At 38.1% G+C, this 16,508-nt stretch overlaps 2 protein-coding genes across 2 annotated transcripts; one reads left to right on the top strand and one right to left on the bottom strand.

The window, feature by feature from the left end:
- Window positions 1–327: 327 nt before the first annotated feature.
- On the bottom strand, window positions 328–7,866 carry LOC117780143 (angiotensin-converting enzyme). The gene is made up of 8 exons (XM_034616564.1): window positions 7,747–7,866; window positions 3,495–3,550; window positions 2,883–3,429; window positions 1,643–2,006; window positions 1,016–1,582; window positions 809–949; window positions 571–743; window positions 328–515 (listed from the first exon to the last, which is right to left on the bottom strand). Exons 2-8 carry the CDS (start codon window positions 3,531–3,533, stop codon window positions 499–501), a joined length of 1,848 nt encoding a protein of 615 aa, XP_034472455.1. The 5' UTR covers window positions 3,534–3,550; window positions 7,747–7,866; the 3' UTR covers window positions 328–498.
- Window positions 7,867–8,631: 765 nt separating this feature from the next.
- Window positions 8,632–15,811, top strand: LOC117780166 (protein SMG5). Its single transcript, XM_034616591.1, has 7 exons — window positions 8,632–8,857; window positions 9,306–9,523; window positions 9,586–9,718; window positions 10,874–12,377; window positions 12,784–14,160; window positions 14,219–14,377; window positions 14,439–15,811. Exons 2-7 carry the CDS (start codon window positions 9,321–9,323, stop codon window positions 14,678–14,680), a joined length of 3,618 nt encoding a protein of 1,205 aa, XP_034472482.1. The 5' UTR covers window positions 8,632–8,857; window positions 9,306–9,320; the 3' UTR covers window positions 14,681–15,811.
- Window positions 15,812–16,508: the final 697 nt, after the last annotated feature.

The raw sequence follows: 16,508 nt of genomic DNA, 5'->3' as shown, positions 1-16,508 counted from the left end.
TTAACCAAAAACGTTCCGAGCATGCGCAGCTCTTGGAAGCAACTGGCCAAAAGACCCAGGGTCAAGCGATTCCACATATAAATTGGTTGTTCCATTGACAATTTGTAATTATAATGTGCTCCACTTAGCAAAAGCAACGAGCTTTGATTTTTAAATGGTTTTTAATGATCCAAACAATTGATACGACTTTTTTGGCAAAGAACTTTAAAATTGGTTGGGGATTCTACACTCTGTACACATTATAAACAAATTTCAGATTATAATGCGATCCACTTAACAAAAGCAACTAGTCTTTATCTCGAAAAATTTTAGATATATAAGACAATCGATATATAAGAAAAGTCTTTATTTAGCAAAGAACTTCTATAGTTGTTTGCAAATGAAAAGACATTACAAATTAAAGATTACAAAATGCTGTTTTTGAATATTAAATGGCTGTTAATACTGCACAACAATTTATTAAGCAAAGAACTTTTAAACTTGGTTGCGTCTTTTCCATTAAGAAGACACGCATTCTGCAATATAAGAGACATTTAGAAAATCTTCAAGTATGAACTTACAAGGACTTACTGTTGGAGGTGGTCCAGCCAATGTGCACCTTGTTTTTGGCATTCTCAGCCTCAAGCCAGACACGAAGGGGTTCAAAGAACTCGGCGATTGCCTTTCCGGTCATTATGCGCTCCCCGTTGAAGGCCTCTAGTGCATCGGGCCAGGGCTTAGAGGCGCCCATGGAGAGCATTTTTCTTTTAAGATCAAGTTAATTTATTTCTAGAACCCATCCACAATAATGCAAGTGTGTGATACTTACTGAAAAGCTGCACCGGCGGCTGCGCTGCCATAGATATCACAGTTATCCAAGGGCAAGTCAGGATTCTTGGCATCGTATTGACCAGCCTTAATGCAGGCGGACTTGTAAAATTGGAATTGTATGATGAAAGAGACCAGATATCTGTGGGAGGGTTGAAACCGAAATTTTTTAATGACAGCTCACAAGATCTCTTAAGGGTTTACCTACCTCAGGTATTCCACATCTGCAGAGACGTGATACTTGGCAGGTGCATCGAAGTCCTTCTCGGTGCGCACAACTGGAGGTTCAATACCGGAGTACTCCTCGCGCAGTTTCCAGAAGGCGCAGTTCCACTTAGATTTGTCTACTTCCCCGCGGAACAGAGACCAACGGTACTTGTCCATGGTGAATGCGAAAGGCAAGAATACGATCTTGTCCAGAGCAGTCAAGAAGAGTTGATTAATACGCGCCTCCTCATCGAGCACAAAGTTCTTCAGCAGACCGATCCTTTCAAGATGCTTGGGCGTCGACACAGACAGCGATAGGACATCACCAACGGCCTCATGGAAGCCAGGATTAGCACCAGTGCGATACACAAATGGCTGATGCTGATACTGCAGGAAGTATTGGATGTGGCCCAGTTCATGGTGCACCGTAAAGAGCTGGCTCTGAGTAACCTGAGTGCACTGCTTAATGCGCACATCATCCGTAAGGTAAAAGTCCCAGGCGCTGGCATGACAGATCAAATCGCGACCATCTGTGGGCTTCTCAATTATCGACTTGTCCCAGAAGTTTCTGAAATTGGTAAACCCTTTGAATTGGATTCAAACCAAGGAACATAGTTTCTAAACTTACTGTGGCAATTTTGTAAGGTTCATGGAGGTGAAGAAGTCATCGCCCATTTGGAACATCTTTAGAGGAGTATAGCCCTGCTTGACCATCTCGTGAGAGACATCAACCAGTGGCTTGTCCGGGAAAGGTGACACTAAAGCCGCAATTTCAGACCATTGTTGTGCCCACATGTTACCAAGCAGATGCATGGGCAACGGACCTTTCTCGGATACGACCTCATCCCCATAATGCTTCCTCAAACGATAGCGCACATAACCATGGACTTGCTCATACAGCGGACGAATCTCGTCGAAAATATCCTCCAGTTGCTTCTCGAAAGTTGAATCCTCGTACTCATCCAGCCAGACCTCAGCGCCCGAAGTGAAGTCTGTCAGCAACGGAGAGGATAGAAGAAATATAGAGTTATTTTAGATACACAACAGAATTCAGAATAGAAAATGGGAAAAATATAGGGATGTCAGATTAACAATAGAGCGAGGATAGTCACGTAAAAATAAAGTAATTTTTATAGATCAAAGACAGACTTTAGAATAGAGTAAGGGAAGAAGAGAGGCAAGTTCAAGGCTGGCTCTGAGCCGAACCTCGTAGAACCGGTTCGGTTCGGGCTCTTAAGCAGCCTGATCCAGGTCATGAACCGAACCCTTAAAATTACTTACTTGCGAAGCCGAACTGCTTTCTAAAATAAAAGGTTCGGTTCGAAAAAAAACAATTACATAAATTTTATGGTTCTCTAATATTACGCAAATCTTTGGGACTTCGGATTAGAATAAGTCATATTTAAATCTTCAAATAAATTTAAATTATCATCAATATTTTATCTATATTTTTTTTTAATTTAATTAGTTCAAAATGTAGAGAAAAATGTATAACAAAACAAATGTTTTTGAATGAAATTGAACCAAGCTTCGAATCCAAACCTTCGGTTCAGAGGGTATATAAACCAATTCGCGAACCGAACCGATGTCTTTCTCTATGGTTCGAGCCGCCGAATAGAAGAAGGTTAGAAGAATTATACAGTAACGTAAGAGCATTGCTTAGATAGACCAAAGATAGATTTAAGAATAGAGAATGGGAAGAGTTTTGATTGTATAAGGATACGAGAAAGATAGGGTAACATAAGAATATAGATTAGATAACTCAAAGACAGAGTGGTAAAAAATAAATAATGCGCAAGTATTAATTAAGGACAGGAAAGGGATATATATGTGATTGATTAATTACATATGAATTCAAATAGACTTACTATTCAGTTTGGCTGCCTTTGTATTTAGCTCTACGTATCGCTCGAACTGGGGACGGACCGCAGTACCCGCCTTGTCGTAGAACTGGACCCAGTAGTGCTTGAGTTCTTCCGGATCGCGACTGGTGGTGATAACTTCCTCGATTTCGGGTTCGAGTGCTAAATCACATTTGTTGCTGTTTTTGTAGTCGCACACCTTGACCTTGGCAAAGTTGGATTCCATGGCCGAAAGAGTCTCTAGAAAGTCGGCGTAGTCGGACTCGGACAAGGCGGCATAGCCTAGCTTGGAGAGCGCCTTGAACTGTCGTTTAACGTCTTCCGATTGATAACTGCGCCAATTGAACTTCTTTATATCGGCGGAGACTTCTTTCATGAACTTGGCCAACTCGGCGGAAACTTCGTTCTTCTTCTTTTCATTCTCATCGTTGATATTGGAAGCATAAGCCCAAGAAGCCTCCGTTTCAACATTGGTACGCTTAGCTAACTCTTTATTCAAATTTGTTAAATATTCCTTAGCCTCAATCTCTTCCTTGACCAAGGCTTGCGAGAGCTGTAATGCCAATACATCATTATAGTAAGAGATTAGAACATTTTATGAATGTAGCTCAAACTTACCGCCAAAGTAGCCACAAGGGCTAACAATAAAAGCTTCATGTTACAAAAATTGTCAACTGAAAGTAAACATTTTGCATTTGTTAAAGGCCATTAATTTATTTTTTACTGAAAAATTATACATTGGTGACGTTAATTTCAAATTCTATTTATAAAGCAGGAACAAAAAAATAATAATGAAATTTAATTAAGATGGCTCTGAGGTCAGTTTTATAGAGACTATACTAAATGCAATACATATGTATGTAGATCTGGTAATTTTCAATCAAATAACTCCAACATTATAATTTAAAATTATTATTATTTTCAAATTGGTAAATTGGTATCTCGTAGTCGAGACTCCTGGACAAGAGTGTAATATTATATTTTAATGTAGATCCATACACGAACCTGCAAGTTTACCAATTGCACAATCAGTTTTAGTACCCACTAAGTTGCTTATTTCCAAGTAATTACAGTTCTACAAGCTGATAAGCAAGTACTACTTCAAGCAATTATAGTTCAAAACTTGTGCCGATAAGAATCATTCAGTTATATAAGAAAAAGTGTAAAAAAAAACATTAATTCTTATTGCTGGTAAATCTTTCCGCCCTTTTTGGGGCGTTACAATTTGAAAGGCAAAAACAATTTTTAACGATTCATAATAATACACAACTCAGAGCTTTGCTTACACTACAGTAGAGAAATTCTGTTTCCTTCACAGACTCTGCAGTTTTCTTTTCTGCTGAAATGAACGGTAGAAATTTCTGTAGAGAAGTTGACATAATTATACCCGTTACTTAAAAAATAAATAAAAGGGTATATTGTGTTCTTTGGAATGTATGTAACAGGGAGAAGGAGGCATCTCCGACCTCTTGATCAGCATCAACAGCCGAGTCGATATAGCCATGTCCGTCTGTCCGTCTGTCCGTCCGTGTGAGCGCCTAAATCTTAGAAACTATAAGAGATAGATATACCAATCATTTACCCACAAACTCTAAATGCGTTGAAGCAGGTCAAGTTTGTTTTAAATTTTTGACACGCCCCCTTCCGCCAAAATAGAAAATCGCCCCAAAAAATCATCAAGTTATCGACATATCGGGAAAAAAAATAACGATATATCGAGTTTTATATCGAGTTGTGACCAAAAAAAAACAATTTGCAATGTCAGAAACTTCAACGATTTTTAAAAAAATAAAGTTTATTTAATAAACTAGTTTAGTCTTAAAATTAATTTTGGTGGCTTAATTCCTAATAAATCGCCTAATAAGGCCCCCGATAACAGACCTTTACCGCGCGCTTAAATTCACGTAACTTCTCGATAAGGGCTTAATTTCAAAAAAAGTTACGATTGTAGATCATTTAGTTCTGCAAATAAATTACGATAAACAAACTCTTGTGAGTTGTCGATGTTTTCATGGAAATCGATAAAAATCAACTCGATAGATCGTAAACAAAATGATCGAGTTGAAGTACTTAACAATCGCAACCGCGAAAATCGAGTTGTCGATATTTCGATGTATTTTTACATCACTAAAAAAAGCTAACAAAACAACGAACGATTCCACAGAAGAGGTGTTAAAACGTTCTACTGTTCAGCTCTACACTTGTCAACCTAACTGTATTTTCTACACTCTAACAACTTTCTCTAGCTTATACTAATATTATTACTTATACCAATTAGAATACTTATTATAATCAAACTAATACTAATACCTAGTCTAATTTTAACACTCTTTCAAATTCGAATACTTATTCTTATGATTGGGTATTCCAATAGGTTATTGGTGAATTTAATACTACAAAATACAAATATTTTAGAAAAAGTCTAATGAACAAAGCTTTATCCAACAGGGGGCTCCTCCTTGGTATATCTGACCAGATTTGGTTCAAATCAGTGCACTATATCATATAGCTGTCATGGGAACAATCGGGGTCAATATCACCTTTACTATGAACAACTTTTTTTTTCTGAGATATCTCAACCAAACTTACAGACTATGCATATAAATTGGTTGTGTACATCCTGACCAAATTTGGTTCAAATCGGTTTACTTTATCATATAGCTGCCATAGGAATAATCATATTTTATGAACAAAACGATACCGAAATGCAAATAAAATGTATGGGAAAAACCTGTACCCTGTCGGTACCAGCGTTTCCATTTGGTAACAAGAAAAAAAAATGCAAATTTACCGAGAAAAAGTGTTTTTTATTCTTTTACCTTTCTAATGATGTGTGCATTGCATATAGCTCAGTCAGCGCCGTTGCGACGATAAGTTGCTCCCGGGGCAAAGATTTTTTCGGCGCCCCCTCCACCCCCCTACAATTTCTTTTTAGCAACACATTTTTTAAGCAAATAAACAAAAAAAGATAATTCCTTTAATAACATATAAAATTGACAACTTCAGTGTCAAAAATGTTTACTAAAATTAATTAAATGTTACTACAATAAAAACTTATAACATGATAATTAGCTCGTTACATAAAAATGGGTACTATTAGATTCGTGAGAGATTATGGTATACCAGTTTGAACACTTTTATCTCCGAGACTATTCGAGTTAGAGGAACCAAATTGGGTGACAATACTCTTATGATGTTGACCTATCGGAAGTTAATTTTTAAGTTTGGCCATTCCCACGTCAGCCCATGTTTTTTTTAGTTAAATCAAATATTTTAGACTTCTTCTTTTAAAATGCTGAGTCGTTGCCATTTTTTCCGCATATTGTCTGAATTTAACAATAACATCCTGAATACATACTTTAAAAATACATGATAAAATGAAGAATTTTAAACTTTAATTTTATAATGGTTTGTTATTTCTAAAATTGTAAAACTGTAAAATTGATTTAAGGTCCCTCAAATTGAGGTATTAATTGTTAGCTTTTATGAAAGCAAAATCATAAATTACTTTAACCATATTTGGAGATATTCGATTGATTGCAAACGGAGACTGCTAAGTTATCTTGTCCAATTGATGATCGTAAGTGGTTCAAATTTATTTGAAGTTTGCTAAAAAACGATGTGCTAATGCTGATGTGAATCGTTAAAAAATCGTTGTCAAGTTCATTGTGTGCTTTTCAAATTCACTGTCCAATTTAGATTTAGTGTTAAAGTCCTGTTTATTAATTCAAATCATCGGAAACAATAAAAAGTGCCCCAAATTTAAATTTTAGTTGCTAAATTATGGGGTCGATTGATTCTAAAAATAGAACTCGAAATGTAGCAGTTTTTGGAATGTTTTTGCTATCATCTGCAGCCACATATTAAAATTGTTTTCTCACTTTTCGTTGTCTGATTAATTTAATTTTAGGCTCAACCCCTCAAATTTTTTCTAAGTTCAAACTCTTTTTAAAATATCGGCGCCCCTTAAAGCGCATTTTCCGATCAGCTAACTTCAATAGATTGCTTCAATCAACTTTTTATCAGTTAGAGACAACAATTTACTCTTAGAATATCATATAAAAGTTAATCTAATGTTAATATGTTGTCTTAACATAAAATTTTAACAAATGCCCATCGTTTGTTATCATATGTTGACGCTAGAGCTATTCGGGTTAAAAGTTTTAGTGTTTTTAGTCCGATTCTGAAGTTTGGTATCAAAACTCTTTTTTATTTTTTTTATTGGATGCACCCTAATGAACATATATATATATACACAAACTATTTTTCGGTGCATCATATAAAAAGTTCTATAAGTTATAGTCTGCCCGATGAATCGACAAATAATTATTAATTGTTGGGTATGTGAACAAGGCAGATTTCTTCAAAGAAGTTAAGTAAACTGTAATGTTAGTTCAATACTTGACTACCGACAACTCGGGTAATCCCGATTGAAACACACATCAGAAATCATAAATAAATGCCGATAAGGGAGATTAACGGCCGAGCACATCGTGTACTATTGCTACTGTCATGGGACTGAACGATAAGATTTGAGACGGATTAATCTTGAAAGTGAATTTAACGTGGATTGAAATATGTGTATATAAGTAAAATCTACTTTTACGTGTATATATGGATCTATATTTACACTTCTATACTATTAGAATTTTATTAATTTAATTTAGAAAACTATTGTCAAGGCAACTCTTTTATATTATTAGTAAAAAGCCAGCAATTCACATTGTACAACAACATAAATTAATAAAGCACCGCTCGCAATTACGATTTCAAATTAATTCATTAATTATAGAATCGAGCTTATTTCGAGTGCAACGACTCATTTCAAGTTCTTATAACGAATATATATAAACAAAAATAATTGACGTACCTATTATATGTATAAGCGATAGATCCGAAACGATCTTCAACGAACCGCGCGAGAATTGAAACTGAAACTGTTGAAATGTCAATGCGTAAGTTTTATAGAGGTTCGACTGGCGCTCGGCCAGACGATATAGATTATCAAACACGAAGCGATCGCGACGTGATCCGCGGAGGGTTGAACGCAATCGCTAAGAGCGCTGACAGACAAAATATAAACCTGATCAATATTTATTGTCGATGCGCACACTCAATCCCACAATGTAGGAATTACTCAGACAAGAGCAGCTGCCGCCTACCTGAGACAGACCTGGCACGGAGGTGGGACGGACATGGGACGAACCTGGGAGGGACCTGAGACGTACCTAAGCTGGGCTTATGCTCATTACTATGCCTGACATACTTCAATAGCGAATTTATTGGTCACAATTTTTAGAAAGGTGATAATTCCATATGATTATAACAAAAACACTTACATACTCTAACATATTTATAAACAGCGAATTCAACTTGTAGTCGGCGAAATACTTAATTTTTGTCATTTTCCAGAACATTTTAAATATTTTGTGCTCATCATATTAGAAATAAAACATTCTCAACACAGCTACACATTGGAAACAATTCAACTTTATTCAGTTTTAGCCCAAAACGTCATAATTTGAAAATTTACAATTTTGAAAAGTGACCGCCAATCAGTTGCCAGCAATCGATATATACCAGAACTGCGTTCAATTTATCGAGCGAAGCGCGTTGCTCAACACTGAGATTATTTGCTCACGTACATCACGTCTACACGTTCAATTCGCATGACGAGCGATTACTTACTGGTAATTTAACTTAAGACCCTTTAACATTGGTATGTGTTCATATTTAATTGACAATTTTACAATAGACATATGGACATCAGGTATGGTATGGTGTAAAATGTCCTAGTCATGCAATGAATCAAGCTATCTCGCACATGCCAGCCGTGAACTAGTTCATGAACGGAATCGAAACGCATGAGATTGGTTGTCTGAACGTGCATTGCCACTTTGTTGTTAACAAAGAAGGGAAAAGCGACGCAAAACGTGAATTCTGAAGACTTAAAACAATAAAAAAAAAAAAAACTGATAGAGGTAATGCAAATCACTCATTTAATAGAATTATCTACGTCTAATCAACAGCTGCGCGTGCAAGAACTACAATGAAACAAAGAAGTGCGTGAAATTGCAGAAATATATTTCGCAAGCATTGTAAAAATAAGACTGCATAGAAAATGCCAGAGCAGCAGAGCAGAGGCAGCAGCCAGTTTAATTGATTATTCAATACGCAATACATATATATGTATGCATGTGTGTATTTATACAAAATATGCAAACATGTGAATGTGTGTGTGTATGAATGTGTCTATAAACGCTCGTTGACAGCATTGCAGCAACAAAAACAAAAAAACCTGCAAATTTTTGTGCAAATAAAATTCGTCAGCAATTGAAAATGTCCAAGCAATAATAAGCTGGAAAGTTTAACGCTTGTCGCTTGTACTTGTAGTTGAGTCAATTTGCAATAATTATTTTTTGTTTGTAGTGTCACACTTTGATCATGGAGTCGACACTTAGTTCCGGCGGTTCAAACGCGTCCAGCGAATGCGCTGCCGACGCTGGCGGTGGCAGCGGTGGCGGTGGCGGGAAAAGTCGCTGCCGCAATCTAGAATCGTCGCTCTGCGGCAGCGGCAACCACCACAATGGCTCGCACTCGAGCAATGGCAACTCTGCCCTCAGCCTGGAGGTTAAGGATCTGTATCGGTATATATGTCTCCCAATTCCATAATTGATTGTTACTAAACTTTACCCGAAACTATTCACAGCGCTTTGTATACCGTCTCCAAACAGCTGGACGATGCCAAGCGGAATGTTCAAAATATTGGACAACTGTTCCAGCATGAAATCGAGGAAAAACGCGCTAATCTTGTGCAGCTGTGCAAGCAAATTATATTCAAGGTAATTATACTATATACACATTGTACATATGATGAGATATCCCTGGAATAATTGAAGCAAACCAATTCTATAACCTTCAATTTAAAGAGACAATGATGGTATATTAGAATCTACTTAGCATGCTCTTAAAGAGAAAGATCTTGTTAAGATGACTCACACGCTATTCCTTCATCATGAAATTAACATTAGCTTTTATGATGTGTATGTACAGCTGTTTTCCGATTTGTAGAATAATCGTGCTTATCTCAGACAGTAAGAGTTTGGAAAATTTAAAAATTTTGGCATAAACTCTAAACATAAAGCAAAAGATTTTGAAAATTTACATGGAAATTAGATTGAGATTTATTTATTTTAGTGCTAAAAGTTGTAAGAAACTTATGACTATGGCACCAGTCACAACATGACTTATTCCTAGAATTGGCAATACATTATAATGTCATAAAATAATTCAAATTATTTTTATTAAGTGGAACACTTGTTCCCAACCCAGCCGACTGTATAACCAACTAATTTGGTTGGTTTATCTGGGGATTTGCCCAATTTAAGCAACATAAGTCATAATAAATAAGTTTTTGTTTAAATTAAAATTAGAAGGCAAAATTAACAAAAAAAAATATAACTTTTTTACGACTTGGACATAGATAGAGTTATCTGTACAAAAACCAATTTTAAAAATGTTTTTACAGTGCATTTGATAGTTATAGGATATACCCATAAAGTATAGAGCATATGTCTATTTAATTAAATTAAATGAAATATAAAACTGATTGAAAAAGTAACAAATATAAGCTTCTATTGAAAATACCCTTATTACACAAAAAATTTGAAGTTTCAAAATTACTTCCATCGGCAGATTTATTTTCGACACCCCTTCCTAGCAGTAACGAATAATCTTCCTAAATTAACTTTGATTTAAAAGTAAAATTATATATAAAAAAAATTGTAAAGAACAATTCTGAATTTAACTTATTTTTAAGCAGAAAACGAAAGTTAAATAAAATGTGAAATTGTAAGAAATTAAATACAAATATGATGCTATTGTATTTGTTAATTTGCGTCAATGTTAGGTTATTATCTTGAATGTAAAATTAAGTATGAAATTATGCGAATTATACTTTATATAATTTATATCGAATTAAATTTACATCATTCTAGGACTATCAATCGGTGGGAAAGAAGGTCCGCGAGGTGATGTGGCGTCGCGGTTACTACGAGTTTATCGCCTTTGTAAAGAAGCACTCACATAAGCATGGCACAGATCCCGAGCATATGCAGAAGCTGGAGCGCTTCCTTTGTGCAGGAATCTTCAACTACAAGAGACTATCAGCCAAAATGGAGGAGATTTACGATTTGGATTTGAAATATCTTATTGATTTCTCAATTATCAGCGAGGGATACATAAGCGATTTCATTGGCGATTCAAATGTGGGCAAGGAGCTAGAGCCGTCGCAGGCCGCTGTTGATAAGAGCCTGGAGGCAGTGTCCTTTGCATTGGATACCATTCATTCATCGCTGCTTAGCTTAGGGGACTTGCACCGGTATTTTCTGGACTTTCGCATTGACAGCCAGCTGAGTTTGAGCATCAGCAAGGAGCAGGTCGCCAAGTATTATTTGGAGGCATTCAAGTTGAATCCGGCCATTGGCATGGCACAAAATCAGCTGGGAACTCTCTACTATGGACAGAACTATGATCTAGATTCCACGTATCACTATCTTTACTCTCTGGTGTGCATCATTCCGTTCGAACTGAGCGAAAACAATTTGAACAAACTGTTTGCCAAGCACACGGAATATCTGGAGCAAATGGATCCCGGCAAACTGGATTTTAATATTGAGGATTTCTACGCACGTTTCTATTTGATTGTAGACATATTCTTCTTTGACAAGGAAGTTCCCGATTTTAACTCCTTATGTCATTGTGTACTCATCGACTTGCGCAAGATCCTTTGTGCCCAGATGCTCCGGGTGCCTGAGTCAAGCATCTTTAAGATCATCTCCATATTGTTCTTTTGCTTGTCAAAGCTCAAGATGATCAACTCACCCAAGGTGTATTCACTTCACGCCTTCCTGGTTGCCGCCTGCTCCGATCTAATGGATGCCTGCATTGTCAACATTGAGCAAATGATTCTGGCACGTGCCGCAGACAACGAACACTTCCAGACGGAGTATGAGCAACGTTTCCAAGAGTTTGACACAACAGTGCGCAAGTCACGCAACGAGTATAAGAACTGGCTGGCCGCTGTAGGTGAATGTGAGCGTAAGGATAAGAAAATGATGGCAAGATCGCATTCACTGAAGGATTGCAGCTCAGATTCGCGAGATAGCCAACACTCGGCGGACGATGGAGGCGTCAAGACACAGGATGCAACCGACAATGACAAACTGGGCGGTGCCGAACCCATTTCCACACGCTCCAGCGACGAGGCCAAAGAGAGCGACCTCAAGACACCGCTGTCCTGCAAGAGCAAGCGCCGTGGCATGCGTCTCCGACGTCGTCGTCGCAAGATTGCCCAATCCGACGACAGCTCCTGTTATGACAGCGAAAGTGACATGGATACTGACTTCTATAGCGATGAAGAAGACTACACAGATCTTAGCTCCAATTTCGATACCGATTTTAGTGACATTGATGCGGCCGAGCCCGATGAGGCGCCAAATAGTAAGTAAACCACATGAAGTTTTTTGTACCTATCAATTGTAAATAGAGTACAATGTAGAGTAAAGAAGTTGACATGGCAGACCCATAGATATAGATATTCTTGATTAGCGTACAAAGCATAATGAACTTGTCTGATTTCCAACTGATTTCCGCCACATAATTAACTAAGCACATCTGACACCTTCACTTTTATTCCCTCGGAATCTTTCCACATCACAGTTTTCAAGACGAAGAAACTTTTTTTAGGTAACGCAAGCATTTGAATATATACATAAATAACATAAAAACCATGAATATATATTTAAATTGAGTAACGAGTATCTTGTAGTCGGGGACTCGACTGAAGCGTTCTTACTTGTTTAAAGTGTTTCTAACTTGTTTACGTATCAAAAATGTTCATCAGCAGGAGATTACACGAAGAAGGAACGAACAGGACGTCAGCAGGCAGGCTCCAATGTCTATTCGGACAGTGAAGATGTGGTTATTGAGGAGGAAAGACTCGTCTATCCAGATGAGCTGGAACGTCGCCCCAATTCACAGGAGATTGATTCCGAGGAGCTCTTGCGTAGCTTTGAGGTGCTGCAAATGAACTTTAAGAGCACCGAGGATCCTTTGGCCACTTTGTCAACTCGGGCAGCTGTGCCGGAAGCCTCGATTGGAGGAGTCCCAGTGGCACCCGTTACCATCTCGGAGCCGCCAAAGAAACTTGTGTATCGCAACAAGTATACCAAGATTAACCCAAACATAATTATTGATTGTCTGCACAATGAGGCCACCATACGTGCTCTAAAGATGCTTTTTGACTGGCTGCGCATCAATCCGGAAATATTAATTGGCTGCTATCACTCCAATCCGGAATTTGTTCACAAGATTATGAAGCTGCTGAACTACTGCAACATTGATGTATTCACACGAAAGGTTTATTTTGAACGTGATCTACTGACCACCAGTAATGTGCGTGAAGCCTTGGTGGAGCTCTTTGATGTTCGCGCGAATGTGCCACTGAGCGAAGACTTTGCCTTCAAGAACTTTGACATCTTCCAGAGCACTCAAATTACGCTAGACTGGGAGACGATTATACGGGAGCGTGTAACGCCCCAGGAAGAGTCCATTTTGCGCATCTTCAAGATGGTCGATTTCGGATTCTTTATCTGTAAGCAGAAGAAGTTCAACTATCGTTTCTGTGTGAAGACTCGTCGCTTCACCGAAAACCAGAAGAAGAAACGCGAGGAAAAGAAGGGAGGCGGCTCCCGACGTCGCGAGCGTCGCACTGCGCCAAAGACAACACGCAAACGCAATGAGGGACGCACGCGTCGCTACTCGGATCGCAAGAACGGCATAGTCCGCAAGAGCTACACCAGTAACGAGGAGAAGGACACCGTCGAGGAGTGCCGTAAGCTTCCCCGCAAGGGATATCTGCGCAATCGCAATGCTGAGAAGGCGGCTGCTGTGATTGCCAGCGCCACAGGTACCTCAGTGGCCGGTGGTACCTCAGCTTCCGCGTCGACCACCACCAACAGCGTCATCGAGAAACTGAATCTACAGTCGAGCAGCGGCGCCGATGAGGAGCGCTCCGAGGCCATGTCCAAGAAATGTGAAATTATGGGCAAACTCTGGCTGCAGAACGAAGTGGAGACCCTCGAGGAGGAGTTGCGCGATAGTCCCGCCCATGTGGTTATGTCGCCCTTTGTAGTGGTGGATGCCAAGGCTTTGACCGAATACAACGGCATTGTCAAGTCGTTGGTGAGGACCAAAAAGTGCATTGTTCTCATACCTAATGCTGGTGAGTATAAAAACCCTTTTATGTGCTTTGAGAGTCACTAACATGTATACCCTTCTAGTTCTCAATGAGCTGGACGAGCTTAAGAAGCGCAGCGAGAACGTGCGCCATGTTATACGCTGGCTGGAGCAGGAGTTCAAGCACGGCAATCGCCATCTACGCGCTCAGCGGGACAATGAGAGTCAGCCGCTGTCGCTGCTCAAAATATCACGCAAAATGGGTAAGCGCCGGAAAAGATTCGGGACTAACTTGATTGATCAATGTTTTCAAATTTCTTGCAGATCGGGACGCATCGGTATTTCTGCAAATTGCACAATTTTGCAATCATTTGGTTGCCAATCACGCCGATCCGCATGTGAGTGAGCTGCAAAAAAATGTGGTCACTTATCTATCGGGCGATAATCTGCATGAGAAGAACCGTCAGCAGCAGAATTTTAGTTATACCGGCATCCTTGACTCCATTCCTGTACGCTATGCCCAAATTCAGAGCTTCTATGCCAAGTTTAAGGCCAACAAAAAATGAGGGACCGGAAGCGGGCGCTAGGTGGCAAATGCAAGGCAACTGCAGATGCAAATTATGCAAGGATGCAAGCGTGTGTTCTCTGTACAACCACAAAAAAACGACATGGAGTTCCAAGTTAACGAAGTTTCTCTCAGACGCGGCCCGCGGACAACGGCAACCAAATCAACCAACCAGCAATCGCTGCACCAATAAAATGGGTTGTTCATTTGCTATTTTGTTGTTGTTGTATGTAGCAGCAGCAGCTACTACTATTGTTGTTGTACTTGTGGTGTCACCATCAACATATTTACAATTTCAAAATATATCAACAAGCAGAGAACAACAAACAACAACAACATTTAACAACCGTACAACTGAACAACCAACCCAGCAAGGGTCCGTCTTATGCGGCAGCAGCATTGCGTGGAATTTGCTAGTGTTGTTGTGTTAGAAAAAAAAAAACAAAATACCAAAAATGAAAAAAAAAATCGTTCACTTTCAACTCGAATGGCAACAACGGCAACGACTCTCAGCTAACGTAATATGGACATACGGCAAACAATAACAAACAAAAAAATTAAAAAAAAAAAAAAAACAAAAAAAAAATAAAGATAGTTGCTCTTGATGCAAGTTTATCAATTTACATTTAACAACCTCCAGAGCTTAGCAAAGAAAAATTTACGTCCCGATTTAATCCGGTGATAGAAAAAAGATTGGAGATTTTGCCAATCCATCACCATTTTCGCTCTCTGGTAATCCTCAAACTTTTGATGGTCTCGCCTTAATCCGGACTCTATTATTCACTAAAAATAATTGCAATGAAATGGTCCACTAACTTTTCGTCCCAATCATGTTATTTTTTGATTTGCTATAACTTTTCCTGTCGGAGATTCATTCATAATTTGAAAAATCCTCTATACAATTACAATTTATACAACGCATATATAACAATTTAATCTTAAAATTTAAATCAATATAAAATCAATTGCCGGTCAAAAGTGTTTAATAAAAATTATCAAATAAAGATCGATGTAACCAATTCTCTCAAACGTACAGATTTACATCAAGCTTTACATACTTTAAAACTTTAATAATCCGCAAGTGTAACATTATTCTGGTTTTGTGAAATAATAAAAAGCTGCCGACAAGAAATTGCGTATATATTTTTTCGGCTTCCACAAGTTCACAGAGAGCTTTATTGAGGAATGCATCATAATTTTGAAAACTTTTTGCCCAGGCGAAGGTTGTTTTAACTCATTGAATTTAAATTGAACCAGATTCAATACGACAATATCGTGCCTGAATTATTACAAAACTAATGTGGGTAGTGATTTTATTTCTTTTCACTTTCTGAGCTGAACACTGGGGCGGTTCGTTATAATCTTTTTTTTTTTTTTTCGAATTTTAGACGCTAATAGGGCTTAAAAGCTGTGCTCCTATGGCCAAAATATGTGTGCAAATTCCGGAACCAGTGCGTCGACGTCTAAATTTTCGAAAAAGTTGCAATTATGCCAATTTTATTTCTCTATTTATTTTCCACTTTTACTAGTCATTAACGGTACTTCTAGCAAGCAGAACACGTATTATTACTTGTAGAACCTATTCCTTTTCTAAAAAAAACTGTCAAAACGTCGAAAAAATAATCAAATCTGACCATTTTTCCATCAAATTATCGACTTCTCATTGGCAAAAGTTAATATCGAAAGTTTGTTTAATTTTTTTTTTGTTTTTGTTTTTTTGAATTATTATCTGATACTAGATCGTTAAAAAAGTCCCAAGACTGACAAAATACTGGCAAAAACCTTACCAGCCCATCGACTTGCCTTCACACGCTTTGAACCGGCCTCTC

The sequence above is a fragment of the Drosophila innubila genome (assembly GCF_004354385.1).
Source record: "Drosophila innubila isolate TH190305 chromosome 2L unlocalized genomic scaffold, UK_Dinn_1.0 4_B_2L, whole genome shotgun sequence".
In the NCBI taxonomy this organism is placed as follows: Eukaryota; Metazoa; Arthropoda; class Insecta; order Diptera; family Drosophilidae; genus Drosophila; species Drosophila innubila.
This window is presented reverse-complemented; position numbering and strand designations above follow the sequence as displayed.